Source organism: Callionymus lyra, chromosome 3 (genome assembly GCF_982586985.1).
Source record: "Callionymus lyra chromosome 3, fCalLyr1.hap1.1, whole genome shotgun sequence".
Classification (NCBI taxonomy): Eukaryota; Metazoa; Chordata; class Actinopteri; order Syngnathiformes; family Callionymidae; genus Callionymus; species Callionymus lyra.
The window spans coordinates 20128347-20141970 of NC_141820.1; the positions used below are offsets into that span (position 1 = coordinate 20128347).

At 40.4% G+C, this 13624-nt stretch overlaps 2 protein-coding genes across 3 annotated transcripts in view; one reads left to right on the top strand and one right to left on the bottom strand.

Moving 5' to 3' along the window:
* The first annotated feature begins 1658 nt into the window (after positions 1-1658).
* tspan12 (tetraspanin 12) lies at positions 1659-9193 on the top strand. The gene is made up of 7 exons (XM_087785807.1): positions 1659-2030; positions 2961-3043; positions 3386-3521; positions 4484-4549; positions 7307-7414; positions 8286-8429; positions 8659-9193. The coding sequence occupies exons 1-7, from the start codon at positions 1965-1967 to the stop codon at positions 8938-8940; spliced, it is 885 nt and encodes a 294-aa protein (XP_087641933.1). The 5' UTR covers positions 1659-1964; the 3' UTR covers positions 8941-9193.
* A 1374-nt stretch (positions 9194-10567) lies between these two features.
* kcnd2 (potassium voltage-gated channel, Shal-related subfamily, member 2) overlaps positions 10568-13624 on the bottom strand; it is a 47454-nt gene continuing 44397 nt past the window's right edge. For both annotated transcript variants that reach the window (XM_087786905.1, XM_087786906.1), the window contains one exon: positions 10568-13448. In XM_087786905.1, coding sequence (XP_087643031.1) covers positions 13271-13448 — 178 coding nt within the window. In that variant the 3' untranslated portion in view covers positions 10568-13270. The remainder of the gene's footprint in view (positions 13449-13624) is intronic.

The window sequence follows — 13624 nt, forward strand, 5'->3', positions numbered from 1 at the left end:
TGAACCTCTGATATTTCAGTTTTCCTTTTTTAATAAATTTAAAAAAAAATCTACATTTCTGTTTTCTTTTTCTGTCAAGAAGAGGTGCTGAGTGAACATTAATGAGGGAAAAAATGAACTTAAAAGATTTTAGAGAATGGCTGCAATGAAACAAAGAGTGAAAAATCGAAAGGGGTCTGATTATTTTCTGTACCCACTTTATATAGATAATATTAAACAATTTCCCGAAGGAGATCTCCAGATGGATCAATAAAGTTAATCTATCTATAATTAAATAATAAAGGATTATATAATCATATATCACACACACAAACACACACACACATATAAATTACATTATATTATATTATATTATATTGTTATAACCCGGCAGGAGACTGGGATCAATACGGATCAGAACATCATGGTTCCATAACTCTTTCTACCCGTCTGCAGCTGGATCATGAATGTTATTTATTTTATTTTTTCAATTTATTATTTATTATTCATCTATATGTTTTTTTTAATGTATTGGATTTTATTATATTGTTCCTTTTATATTATTCATATTATATTCATTTTTCCATTACTGCCACTACAACAAACACTGGCAATTAAAGTTTTATGATTCTTATATTATGTTATAGTAAACGTTTTCTTATATTATATTATATTACATTATATTATATTATGTTATGTTATGTTATACTTAGGTGACTTAGGTCAGTCTGTCAGATTGAGCCTGATAAACCTGGGTGTTGTATTTGACAAAGGCATGTCTCTTGTTCAACACTGTAGAAAACTGACCAGAAACTGTTTCCTTCAACTGAGAAAAATCTCTAAGCTTAGGAAAATGATGTCGGAACATGATCTAGCTTGTAATACATGCTTTTGTATCTTCTCGTTTAGGCGATTGCTACAGTCTTTTTTCATGTCTTAACAAGAAGGATCTGTCTCGCCTGCAGTTAATACAAAACACTGCAGCGGAAATTCTAAACCGCTCTAATAGAAGAACTCACGTTTCTCCGATCTTTAAAACTCTTCACTGGCTGCCAGTTTCTTTCAGGATCAACTTTAAAATTCTGGTTCTTACTTTCAGATCTATTCATGGTCAGGCTCTTCCTTCCATCAGTGATCTGATCCAGACTTACACCCCAGCTCGGGCTCTGAGGTCTGTGGATCAGAATCTACTGATGGTTCCTGAACACGGTTCAGGACCAGAGTAGAGAAATCCTTCCAGGCTGTTGCTCCTAAGCTTTGGAACGATCTTCCTCTCCCTCTGTGTTTGATGATCTACTGACTCCTTCAAGAAACATCTTAAGACTTTCTTATTCGTGCAGGCTTTTCCCTGATTTTCTTGGACACCTGTTTTTTTCTCTCGATGTTATCTTGATCTTTTTTAGTATATATTTTATTATTATATTTTAAGCGCTTTGTGACCCTGGTCTAGAAAAGCGCTCTATAAATATAAATTACTTACTTACATTACATTATATTGTACTATTTTATAATGTAGTTATAGTAGTAATCCAGCAGGGGTCCCTGTCGTACCAGCGCACGGACTGTCCCGGTGTTCCAGCACCGGTGGACCCAGAAGGCGGACACATTCCTCTCCGCCCTCTGGAGGACTGTCAGGGCGGAGGAGGAGGGAGAGGTTCCCCGCACCCCTGCAGACCGTCAGGGGCTCCGGCAGAAGCTGCATATTTATCCACATCAGAACTAAAAATGACTTTTATTTAATATATTTCTGTTGCTGAAGCTGGTTCTGAGGACTTTCCCTCCACCCCCCCCCCAAGTAGTCCATGATGGATCAGGTGTCTTCTTGCCTCTGCTGGATTCCGGGCAACTGAGAAACCACCTGTTGGATGTTTCCTGCTGGATCCGAACACAGCGACGGGCGGCCGCGGTCTGTGAGCGGGCACCGGTGGTGCGGAGGTCCCGGGGACATGTCAGCCTGGTGCCCGGGTCTCCGCTGAGGCGGACGCATGGCTCGGGAGGACGCAGTGCGGTGTCTCCGCTGTCTGCTGTTCGCGGTCAACATCTTGTTCTGGGTGAGAGGACAACACTGCCCTGTGGTCACCACTGACTCGATGCATTGTGTTGATGTGTCAGGAAAGTTGTTAGAACACGTGTCCCCAGATCTTTTTTTATTTACTCTTTAAAGCGGTTTTATTGAATATGTGGAGGACAAAGGTCCACTTCAGCTTTCAGCAGTAAAATAAACCGATTTTTAACACGCTTTTTAAAATATTTTTATGATTCAAAGTTATCAAGGATGATTTTGATGCAGCAGAAAACTTCAAAAAGATAAATACTTGGATTCACAACTGGAAACGTCTGTAGCTCTGGACCTCTTCAGACATCCTTCTGTTCCCGATGCTGCAGCACTAACACGTTTTATTGTGACTTATATCTTCTTATAACTTCTATAAGTCCTGGATTAACTACAAGACAAAGTCAAGTTCTGCATGTGTGTGCATGAATGATGAAGGTCTTCAGAACTGAATCCCAATGTTGCGTTCATTCATTTAAGTCACCCCTGGGCAAAATGTGGCCCTTTGACTGTATTCATGCGGCCCTCAAGAGAACCTCAGAACATAGACATTATTTCCGACAGCTTACAATTTAATATTGCGTTTATTATTGTATTAACTCTTAATATATATAGATTTTTTTTCGTTTTTTTTACGTTTATGAAGATTTCTTGCCCATCGAAATTATTGACATCATATTTAGAGGAAAAGGTTATTTTCCCATCAGTTTCTTTAACATGAAAGGTTTTGCCATAGTCAGGTTTATTTTATGCTGATATTTCTTTCTTTACTATTCTTACTTGCATCGTTTTTTCAATGTTTTTCGGTCATATTTAAGCTCCTCTCCTTTTGGATTGACGGCCCCTCACAACAGTCACAGTATATGATGTGGCCCCAGAGGAAATTTAATTGCCCACCCCTGATTTTTACGTCCTTTTTTTGTCTCAGCTCATGTCTTTATGCATCCTGGGAGTTGCAGCATGGATCAGAGATCCCCTGAACACCGTCCTGACCTTGACAGCCCACACAAGGTGAGCCCTGCATCTCTCTTTTCGTCTCCTCCTCGAGTCAGTCGCCACTATATTTCTACTTTAATAGATTCTTAATTCATCTAACATTATCTCACCAATGTCTGTGTTTCCACTTGAGTCTCACTGGTCGCCTCAGTCTTCTCTGTGTCCATGTGGACCCCCCAGGGGTATTCATTTCTGTCCAGCCATTCATGAGACACCAGCAGAGCCACTGGGAATTTTGAGCAGCACTTCATGTTCCCGTAAAACTTAATTGATTTGTTATAGAAATAACTTCATCCCCAAAATCCCGCACCAGCTGTGTAAGCATCGTCTCATCTTAATTCAAATCCACATGTCCAGGTTGGAAGAAGCCGCCATCGTGACATACTCGACGGCGGTCCATCCTGTCATGATCGCCGTCTGCTGCTTCCTCATCATCGTGGCCATGGTGGGATACTGTGGGACGCTGCGCTGCAACCTGCTGCTGCTGAGCTGGGTAACTGTTGCAGGAGTGTGCTAGGGCTTCATCGAGGCCATCTGGACAGACCTCTGGAAACTTTTTCAAGACATTTGTAACATCTGGAATTTGCAGATGACTCTGCAGATATGACCTTGAAGAGATTATATAATATTTCCCTCTAAAGTTAGAAACCACAAACAGTTGTATGTACAACCTAGAATGAGCTTTTAAACTAATAAATATGTAAACATATGTTACTTAAAAGCATCATAACTGTTGAAACAGCTGTTGTAAATAACATAATTCCTTGATTCCATGTCACCCTAAAAATGAATCTACTTTTTATCGATACTTTTACAAGAAAATTACCTTTTTTTTTTTTAAACCAAGTTGTGATAACTTTAATAACAAACATAACTCTACCTCGACACAATCTTTATGACCATCACACGGTTTTAAACACAACCTCGTTACACTTTTTCCACACAATTTGATATGATTTTCTCTATGTCTTTAGAATTTATTACTAAGAAATTCCTAGTTTAGATGTTTTTTTTTGGAAATGGCACTAGTTTCGCGGAATGACACCACTCAAAACAAAGGTTACTGTTGTTATCCACACTTCATGGATTACAAAATAGAGTATCATGATTTTTTTTTATGGGCTATAAAACTGTATTTCAAGCTTATCTGGGCCACATAAAAATTACTTGAAAGGCCAGATTTGTCCCTCGGGAATTGATTTTGACACATTTTGATTAAACCAATATAGGACCCATTACTGCCCAGTTAGTTATTTATTAAATGCACTTAACTTAAGGTGTTTTTCACCAGGTACAATAATCCTTAGAGGTTTCTCCAGGTAGACCTTTGAAGATGTGTACATGTGTTCAATCATTTTGGGTTTAATCTCGAATCTTTAGAGGGAAATAGAGTAGAATTTGTGTTTTATTAGAGATCCATCTCCCCCTGAACGACGTGATCTTGGTGTCTTCCAGTACTTCGGCAGCCTCTTGGTCATCTTCTGTGTGGAGCTGGCCAGTGCAGTTTGGACCTATGATGAGGTAGGATGACAAAACAAAACAAATCCTTTTACGAACGAGAGGCTGGCAAAGTATCTTCCACCGATTTTTTTTTCTTTTACAATTGTTTTGGAACTTCATGTTCATGTTTAACCTGTGTTAGAGTGTGTGTGTTTGTGTGTGTGTGTGTGTGTGTGTGTGTGTGTGTGTGTGTGTGTGTGTGTGTGTGTGTGTGTGTGTGTGGCCAATCAGAACCGGTAAGACGGCAGCTGCAGTCTCGCTTCTAAGAATAAACTGAAATGTCCGGCTCCTCTTTCACGTCCCAAAACAACGGCATGGAAAACCAGGTCAACACAAACCGGGCCCAGAACTTTGACTGGCTCCCAGACCGAACTAAAAACATTCACGAGACACATTTTTAAGATCGATATGCAACTCAGCATTCATTTATGTTAGAGATCTTTCAGCCAAATCATTCATCTGTTGCATGGTTAAAGCCATTAAAGCACCAAGACAGTACATAACTTTGCCAAGGATATCATTTTACACAACTTTATATAAAAAACAATTCAAGAATGACCCACGTGAGGATATACACTCACCGGCCACTTTATTACCAACTGCGCATTAAGGCAAATTTCTAATCAGCCAATCACAAGGCAGTAACTTTAGGCATGTAGACGTGGTCAAGACGATCCACTGCCGTTCAAACCGCGTGTCAGAATGGGGAAGAAAGTGACTTGGAACGCTGCATGGTTGTTGGTGCCAGACGGACTGGTATGAGTATTTCAGAAACTGCTGATCTACTGGGATTTTCACGCACAACCATCTCTAGGGTTGACAGAGATTGGTCTGAAATAGAGAAAATATCCAGTGAACGGCAGTTCTGTGGACGAAAATGCCTTGTTGGTGCCAGAGAATGGCCACTGGTTTCAGCTGATAAAGGCAAAAGTAACTCAAATAACCACTAGGTACAACCAAGGTCTGCAGAAGAGCATCTCTGAACGCACAACACGTTAAACCTATTCATGGTCAGCTCTAGTAGAAGAACTTACCTGATCCTTAAAAGTCTTCACTGGCTCACAGTTTCTTTCAGAATCATTTTTTAGATTCTGCTTCTTACTTTCAGATCTATTCATGGTCAGAAGGTTCAGGCTGGAGGTGGTGCTGTAATGGTGTGGGGGATATTTTCTTGGCACTCTTTGGACCCCTTAGTACCAATTGAGCATAGTTGCAAGGCGACAGCCTACCTGAGTATTGTTGCTGACCATGTCCATCCCTATATGACCACAATGTACCCATCTTCTGATGGCTACTTCCAGCAAGAAAAAACATCATGTCATAAAGCTGGAATCATCTCAGACTGGTTTCTTGAACAATGAGTTCACTCGACTCAAATGGCCTCCGCAGTCACCAGAACCCCATCCAATAGAGCACCTTTAGGAGCAGCAACTGTGTGATGCTATCATGGACCAAACTCTCTGGGGAATATTTCCAGTACCTTGTTGATTCTAAGCCATGAAAGGATTAAGGTGGTTCTGAAGGCAAAAGGGGGTCCAATCTGGTACTACCAAGGTGTACCTAGTAAAGTGGCCAGTGAGTGTAGTATTCCATACACCAGTGGTTGAAAACACAACCACATACTTTTGATTGATTTTTCTCATGACATTTTTCTACCGGGGAAGGTGTTTGCTTCTCAAGAGTTTCATTAAAAAGTACTTTGTTGGTGAAAGTGATCCGTACGTGGAAATTCACAACAAAACTATCTTAAAACGATTGGCATTTTAAATAAAAATATATAGAAGCAAATAAAAACAGGTCCCAGTTAATAAAAGAATGAGAGACGAAAACAGGTTTTTCATCAGGCAGAAACCTTGAATAGAACCAGACTCAGTGTGAACCGTCTTCTGCTGGGACTGGCTGTGAGGGAGAGGAGAGACGGGGGGATGGAGAGAGAGTGAGAGGAGAGAAAGGAGAGACAGAGAGACGAGGGAGGACAGAGAAGGGTCAACAGAGTTCAGACACGGCAATGGAGAAGATCCTGAATGAAAGACTACAACTGAAGTATCGTCTGCCACTTGCCTTATGTCCAATGAACCATTTACACTCCGCTCAACCTGATATTATTATATGACATTTTAAAAATAATATCTCTGTAAAAACACGTTTTTTCTTGTTGTTAAAGTTGTGTTGAAGTATCTATAATTTACAGACATTCCACAGATCCGTCATGAATCACTAACGCAGCTGAGAAAATGAAAACGTGTTTTCCCGGCGAGTGCCATGTTTGCTTTTTGGGATTTATAGATAGATCCATCTCAAGGGCAGTGGAGTAGGAGTCTGATGGCAACATCTCCCAATATAAACCTCACTATTTGCAGCTGAGGCCCTAAGAGCCCCCCCTCCCACAACACCAAAGAATCTGGCTTTTAACAGCTCAGAGAAGAATGTTTACAGTCAACAACAACAAACAAAGGGATTCTGTGGTGAAAGAGTGTGTTTGGGTGTGTGAGTTTGTGTTATCAACAGGAAGAGACACACCTGCCTGATGTTTATCTCTCCCAGATAAGTGTTTGTATGCAATGCTTGGTACTATTGGGAAGAGAGTGTGTGTGTGTCAGAGAGGATGTGTGTGTGTGTGTGTGCTTTCAAGAGGTCAACGCAGGTTCAAACATGACCAGATATGAACAAATCTGTCCTGTGATGGAAAAAACAAAGACATCAACAAATGAAAACAATTGAAATAATAACATGTAAAACTTTTAATTTTAATGTCTTGTTGTGTTTGTGTGTGTTCAGCCATCAGTGCAGCGCTCTGACATGATCAGCCTGAAGTCAAGGATGTCAAACTTTGGTCTGCAGCGTCACCAGTGGCTCACACACACCTGGAACACCTTCCAGTCAGAGGTTATTAGAGCACACACACACACACACACACACACACACATACTCACACACACACACGCACACACACACACACACTCACAAATATAAACATATACACGTGGCACAATTACAGGAGAAATACACACACCATCACAAAACACCAAACACATTCACACATGCAGAGAATCACACAACACATGAACACATACTCACACACAAGCGCACTCACAAATCTCAGATGCATGTGCATGCAAACACACACATGTACACATCAACACACGGCAAAAATACAGAAGAAATACACACACCATCAAAAAACACCAAGCACATTCATAAATGCAGAGAATCACACTACACATCCAAACTTGTACACAACATACAAGAACCAAACACCACATACACACACAATCACACAAAGAAGCACACACATACAATGTGTTCACTCATGCAGTGAAACACAATTTATACAAAAATCACACATTCACACAAATGCACGCATGCTCACAAACATATACACAAGTACCCATACGCACACAAATACCCACCTAGACACACAAGCTCATATACACACATACAAACCTACACACCCACACACATGTGCTCACATATACACACATATCCACGTCACACACATACACACACAAAAACTTCAGACACATTGACAAATTCAAATCACACAAAACATGCAAACTGGTACACAACACACAAAAACGACACACAAACCATGTACACAATCAGCTCATACATACAGGCACAACCAACACATTCACACATGCAATAAATCCCACAACACATGCTAACATGCACATGTACACACCTACACGCACACAGATACACACACATACTCACCTGGACCAGGTGTGTGATTGTGTATACATGTGTATGTTTGCAGTTCCAGTGTTGCGGCGTCATCTACTTCACCGACTGGCTGGAGATGACAGAGATGGAGTTGCCTCCTGACTCCTGCTGCTCCAATGAGTATCCAGGCTGCGCTGGCCACGCCTACACCAATGACCTCAGTGACCTTTTCCAAGAGGTGAGCCTCACCTGCTCTCACCCCGATTGAACCGAAGATACAAATCTGTCGACACATTGAGACTTCAACGCCCCTCAGCACTGATCCAGAGTCAGAGCCACATCTTTGGCTGTGATATAGATATCGGAGCTGGTGCCGAAACTATTTCAATAAATGTTAATCAACACATTATTGTTTTTTTTTGCCACGTCCGCTGAACTCTAGCGCCCCCTGTGTTCGGTTCTTTCAGGGCTGCGGGCCGAAGATCTACAGTTTCGTGCGCGGGACGAAGCAGCTGCAGGTTTTACGTTTTCTGGGTGTGTCCGTCGGCGTGGCTCAGATCCTCGCCATGGCTCTCACGCTCATGCTGCTCTGGGCGCTTTACTACGGACGCAAATCTCCGGAGCTGGCGCCCTCTACTGACGCCCCTGCTGAAACGTCACTGTCCGGCTGCGGTCAGGACGCTCTGGCCCCCAACGTGACCAACACGGATCCGGACGAACACCTCTTGGAGATGCAAAGACTGATGTAGCGGAGGAAGTATCTGGTTCATATTGGACTTCTTTCGATGGAAAGTATCTATAAAAGGAATATTTATTAAACTTAAAAACTCGTATTTTCAAAGACGCCTCTTGGCGAAGACTTTTTTCAGGTGCTGGATGTCGTCATGGAAATTTTTTCCAGAGAAAAAACTGACAAATGAACTTTCTCTCACAATGGAATGTTTATATACCGTACATATCTGAAGAGTGGTGTTAAATATTTTATATCGGTGTCACTGAAGAAGTGAATAAAAGCTGCGTGTGTTGACACAAATGTTTGAATTTGATTTTTAGAATCAAAATTTTATGAAGAAAATATGCTTTTTTTTCTCTTGGATTCATGAGCTTTTTTTGGTCCCAAGAATGTATTAGAGATCTCTGACTTCATCTTCCTCCTCCTCATCTAAGAAAAATAATTCCATGTCAGAAGCAGTTATGGAGGAGGACGAAGCTTTGAATCATGGGAAGGAAAACATTGTTGTCGGAAAGCTTCATCCTTCATGTTGATTCATGACATCAGAGTAAATTCTGGAGTGTCTGGAAGTGAGAAGGTCACGGAGAGAATTGTTCATCAAACATTGAAAAGAAATGTAATCATCAAAGTTCAGGTAAAAAGAAAACAACAGAAATTTCCCAAATTCTTGGTCCATAGAGAAATTAAATCCTTAACTTTATTATCTTCACATAAGGCGTTCAGACATTTCTCAATAACATCTCCTACAATTTGAAATGTACTGAAAATTAACATAGAGAGGCAGCTTTCCTAATTATCAATGTTTTAATTGCTTTGTGAAACTAAAGAACGGTATAGATACGGATATCATTTTATTTATCAAACTTTTTAGCCCAATAAAAACGATATATTTGACATAAACAACATTTTTGGAATGTTTAAACTCCTAATCTCAATTCTTATTTGTTATTTTACCTTCTGATTTTCTTACTTTTCAGCTGATATCTTCGGAAATGTTCATGATAAATATACAATGTATCATATATAAGTTAAAACAAGAATGCTTCTATATTGTCTGTCAAGTGCAGAGTTGGTCAGTTTTTTTCGGAGGCAAACTCCTACACGAAACTCCCGACACATTCTTGGGCCCGGCAGCTGCTGCCGCGGAGAAACAGGAGAACCCAACAGTAGAACACATGAACACGTATGGAGCCGGTCAGCTGTCCGGTGTGAACTGATCTGAACATCCTACAGGATGAAATTCTACCTCAAACTTGTATTAATAGTGTGCGGTCGAGACAGACGGAGAGTAAACATGTTCATTCATATCGTTGTTGAGTTACTAAAGCGCCAAAGATGAACAGACTTCAACAAATCGTTCTTCTGAATACATTTAATGACGTTTGCCTTTGATCTTTGTTTTGTTTTCTTCATATATTCGCGATGACGGTCCAGTGGTGTTTGCCTGTCGCCCTGCACAGCTGCAGATATTCAAGCCATCAATGACTGGTTGTTCAGTCAAGGCTCTGCAACATGTGCTACGCAACAGTTTATCATGTCCCCTGAGGAATGAGCGTCCATTTATCCCAACGATTTCTTTACGATTTTCTTAAGCATTAGCACGATGTTGCAACGATGACGTTGAAGTTGAATTCAGAAGCAGGTTCAAATCAAAGTCGCTTTATTCAATGAACTCATGATCCACTCGTGTCCAACAACATTAAACTGAAACACCGACTTCCTCTCTGCTTGGAATCCGAACACATGCACATTAAAACCTTAAATCAAGATGTTCGACAAACTACGATACACTCGCCGGAAAAGAGCTTAAAAATTGTCTTTGTTTTCCTACAACATCGAAGAACGAGAACACATGTGCACCATCATCTGCAACAATGATCATAATCATATTTATAACAGTATTAGTAGCAGTATTAACAAACCAAACATCATCAAAAATATTTCTCATTTCCATAATTACAAGTAATAAATCTTTACAAACCAAAAGTCAGTTGCATATGTTGATGTCCGGCGATGGGCAGGTGGTGAGTTCAGTGTCGTCCTTGTGCGAGCTTAAGCGGATAATAGTCAAACCATAACACGCCAAACTCAAACCAAAACAGTTTTGACAGTTCAGTATTTCTGTTTTTGTTCCAGCTGCTCCTTAAAATCTCCAGTCGAAGTTCCAGAAATGACCACAAGGCAAAATCGAAACAAATACTGATGCTTTACATATGTTTTGTAAGAAAATAAACATTTTAAATTAAAATACATTAAATGATAATGTGTGATATTTACTGATTCAGTTTTTGAAATTACATTTTTTTTTTTTAAAACAGTATTTCATCAAGAAGACAAACCTTGTGAATGTGACGAGGCTCCAGCTTTAAGACGGACACATTGTTCATTATTTGAACCTATCAGTGTTTTAAAGTAGATTTGGGATTTTTGAAGGAAGTCGATTATTAGTCGCAAGACCATTATTTTTGGAACAACATCAATAAAAATAGTTTTCTAGGATTGGCGTCATCACACTGCACTGAACAAGTAGAAGAATAATACCCACATTGGGTATATGTTGTACACATCTTTTATGAAGTTTGATTCTTGGTATTCTTGATTTTAACATCTATGACAACTTTTTGGCGAAGAATCTTAGAAGATTTTTCGCCAAAAAGTTGCTTCTAAATCAGTGGTTCTCAATCCCTGGTTACCGGTCTGTGAGGCATTTGTTACTCGGCCACACAGAAAGAATAACAATTTGTATTGTTGACTATAACTGTCCGAAAATATGTTTCATTTTGAAAAAAAGATTGTATTTTCTCCAAAGTAAAAGCCTGTGGCTCTTGACTTGACCCCTGTTGTAAATGACCCACAACTAAATTGTTAGTAAAGTGTTAGCTAAAGTTTTACCAAAAACAGGGAATTCAGAGAAATTCTGAAAAAAATACATCACGATTTACTAATCGATCCGACTGAAAGGTGGACGTAGGAATCATGTAACCCTGCTGAGTCAAAGAAATGCAATTGATCGCTGTTGAGTGACCTTCGTGATAGTGATCATTTTCATCATCGACTTTGTAATGGCGTAAAAAAAAAACATGTGTTCACATTGTTTCTGTCATCTGAGAGCCACTTTAAAAAAGTTCTATTTACATTGTGCTCCGGGCCAAGCTGATCCCAAAGATGGTGACGATCTCAGCGGATTTTGCATGCAAAGGATACGCTGCGGTCCATGCACTCAAACACCGAGCATGCTCAAACTCAAACTAAACCAAATATCGGACACACTTTTCGACCGAGGGTACAAATCACAGGGTTATGTACGACAACTCCAGGACGTCAGGGATCGTCCTGTAATGTCATGTTTTTGGTGAAATTATTAAGGTCCTGATAAATCAAAAGCAACCCGATAAACAGAAAACAGAAACCAATACTGTTATTTCGAGACAGTCAAGGAGTGAGACGTTTTCACACTGACTAATATCCTGAGTTTATTTTTCTTGTGGTTGGGAAAGAAATAATGCTTCGAAGCTAATATACAAACAACCCCCTGATGGATGCTCCAAACTTCAGGTAACAACCATCTTAGACTCCACGTGGACTGGTCCAGATGGCCTGTTTCAACTAGACTGATTATTGTTTGGATCTTAAAATGACTGCTTGACTATTAAAACATTATTCGAGTATTAACCACGTTGAGTCATGAATGGGTTTTGTTGTAAAATACGATAACCCATTTAGCTTATATAGTCAGCTTCCTGTTTTCTAGATAATTTTGGGTGGGACAGCTTTTATATCTCAATAGGAATAGTCAATAATCCACAAGCAATAGTGGCGTAAAGGTAATATTGGCTCAATTAATTACTTGTTTAGTTTGCCTAGTTGCTGAAGCTAAGCTAACTATTAGCAAGCTACAGCATGAAGATCAACAGACACCATTAACTGTCTCCACAGGGTATACGTTTCCACCCAAAAGTTTATTGGAAAGCACTATTTTTTTGTTCTATAAATGTGTTTTCTCTTTCAAGTTAAAATTCCAACCAAGTGTCAGCACTGCAAACTACTAAATCTAAATCTATACAACTCTACAGCAGCTTCCTTGTCAAACTATGACAACGGTAGGTCATAAAAATAGCATTTTGAGTTCCTGGGCTGGTACGTATATAAACCCTTGACAGGTAAGTGGAAAAAAAAAAGCCATTTTCACTTCAGTTCTACTGGTTTCAGTGTGATGATTCAGTGTTCCTCTCGGAGAGGTCCGGACTTGTCTGCTGCTGGACACTCGGTCCAAACTCTGTGGATCTTAAGGACCGGCGCCCTTTTGTCATCCTGCTCATGGGTCATTTTTCCAAATCCAGGAAACTCTAGAGAGCAGAGACGTGGACGATGTTGCCCTGGGAGCGGTCGGTGGATTCCTCGCCCTCCGGTGTGGTCCCGGGCGGGGTCGGCATGCTGATGACGGCGGCCGTGATGTAGGACTGTTCACAGTTCAGGGGCAACGTCTCTTCGAATTTGGCGTTGAGGCTGGAGCGACTAGAACGACTGAAAAGAAAAAGAAAAAAGTGTGTTCAGTGACTTGTTGTCTGTGTTGTCATGGTGACCCGGTGGCCCTAAAACAAACGTTTTTGTAATAACCCTTGTGTTGTCTCTGGGTCAATGTGAGCGACCTCCACCACTGCATTTGTATTTCTGGTAGCCAGGGAGCTCAGAGATAACAC

What these genes read in the sequence shown, in the direction of transcription:
- tspan12 (XM_087785807.1), top strand. Translation starts at nt 1,965, where the DNA reads ATGGCTCGGGAGGACGCAGTGCGGTGTCTCCGCTGTCTGCTGTTCGCG. An exon ending in CGGTCAACATCTTGTTCTGG is followed by an intron (nt 2,031 to 2,960) that starts GTGAGAGGACAA and finishes TTTTTGTCTCAG; the next exon opens with CTCATGTCTTTATGCATCCT. An exon ending in CAGTTTGGACCTATGATGAG is followed by an intron (nt 4,550 to 7,306) that starts GTAGGATGACAA and finishes GTGTGTGTTCAG; the next exon opens with CCATCAGTGCAGCGCTCTGA.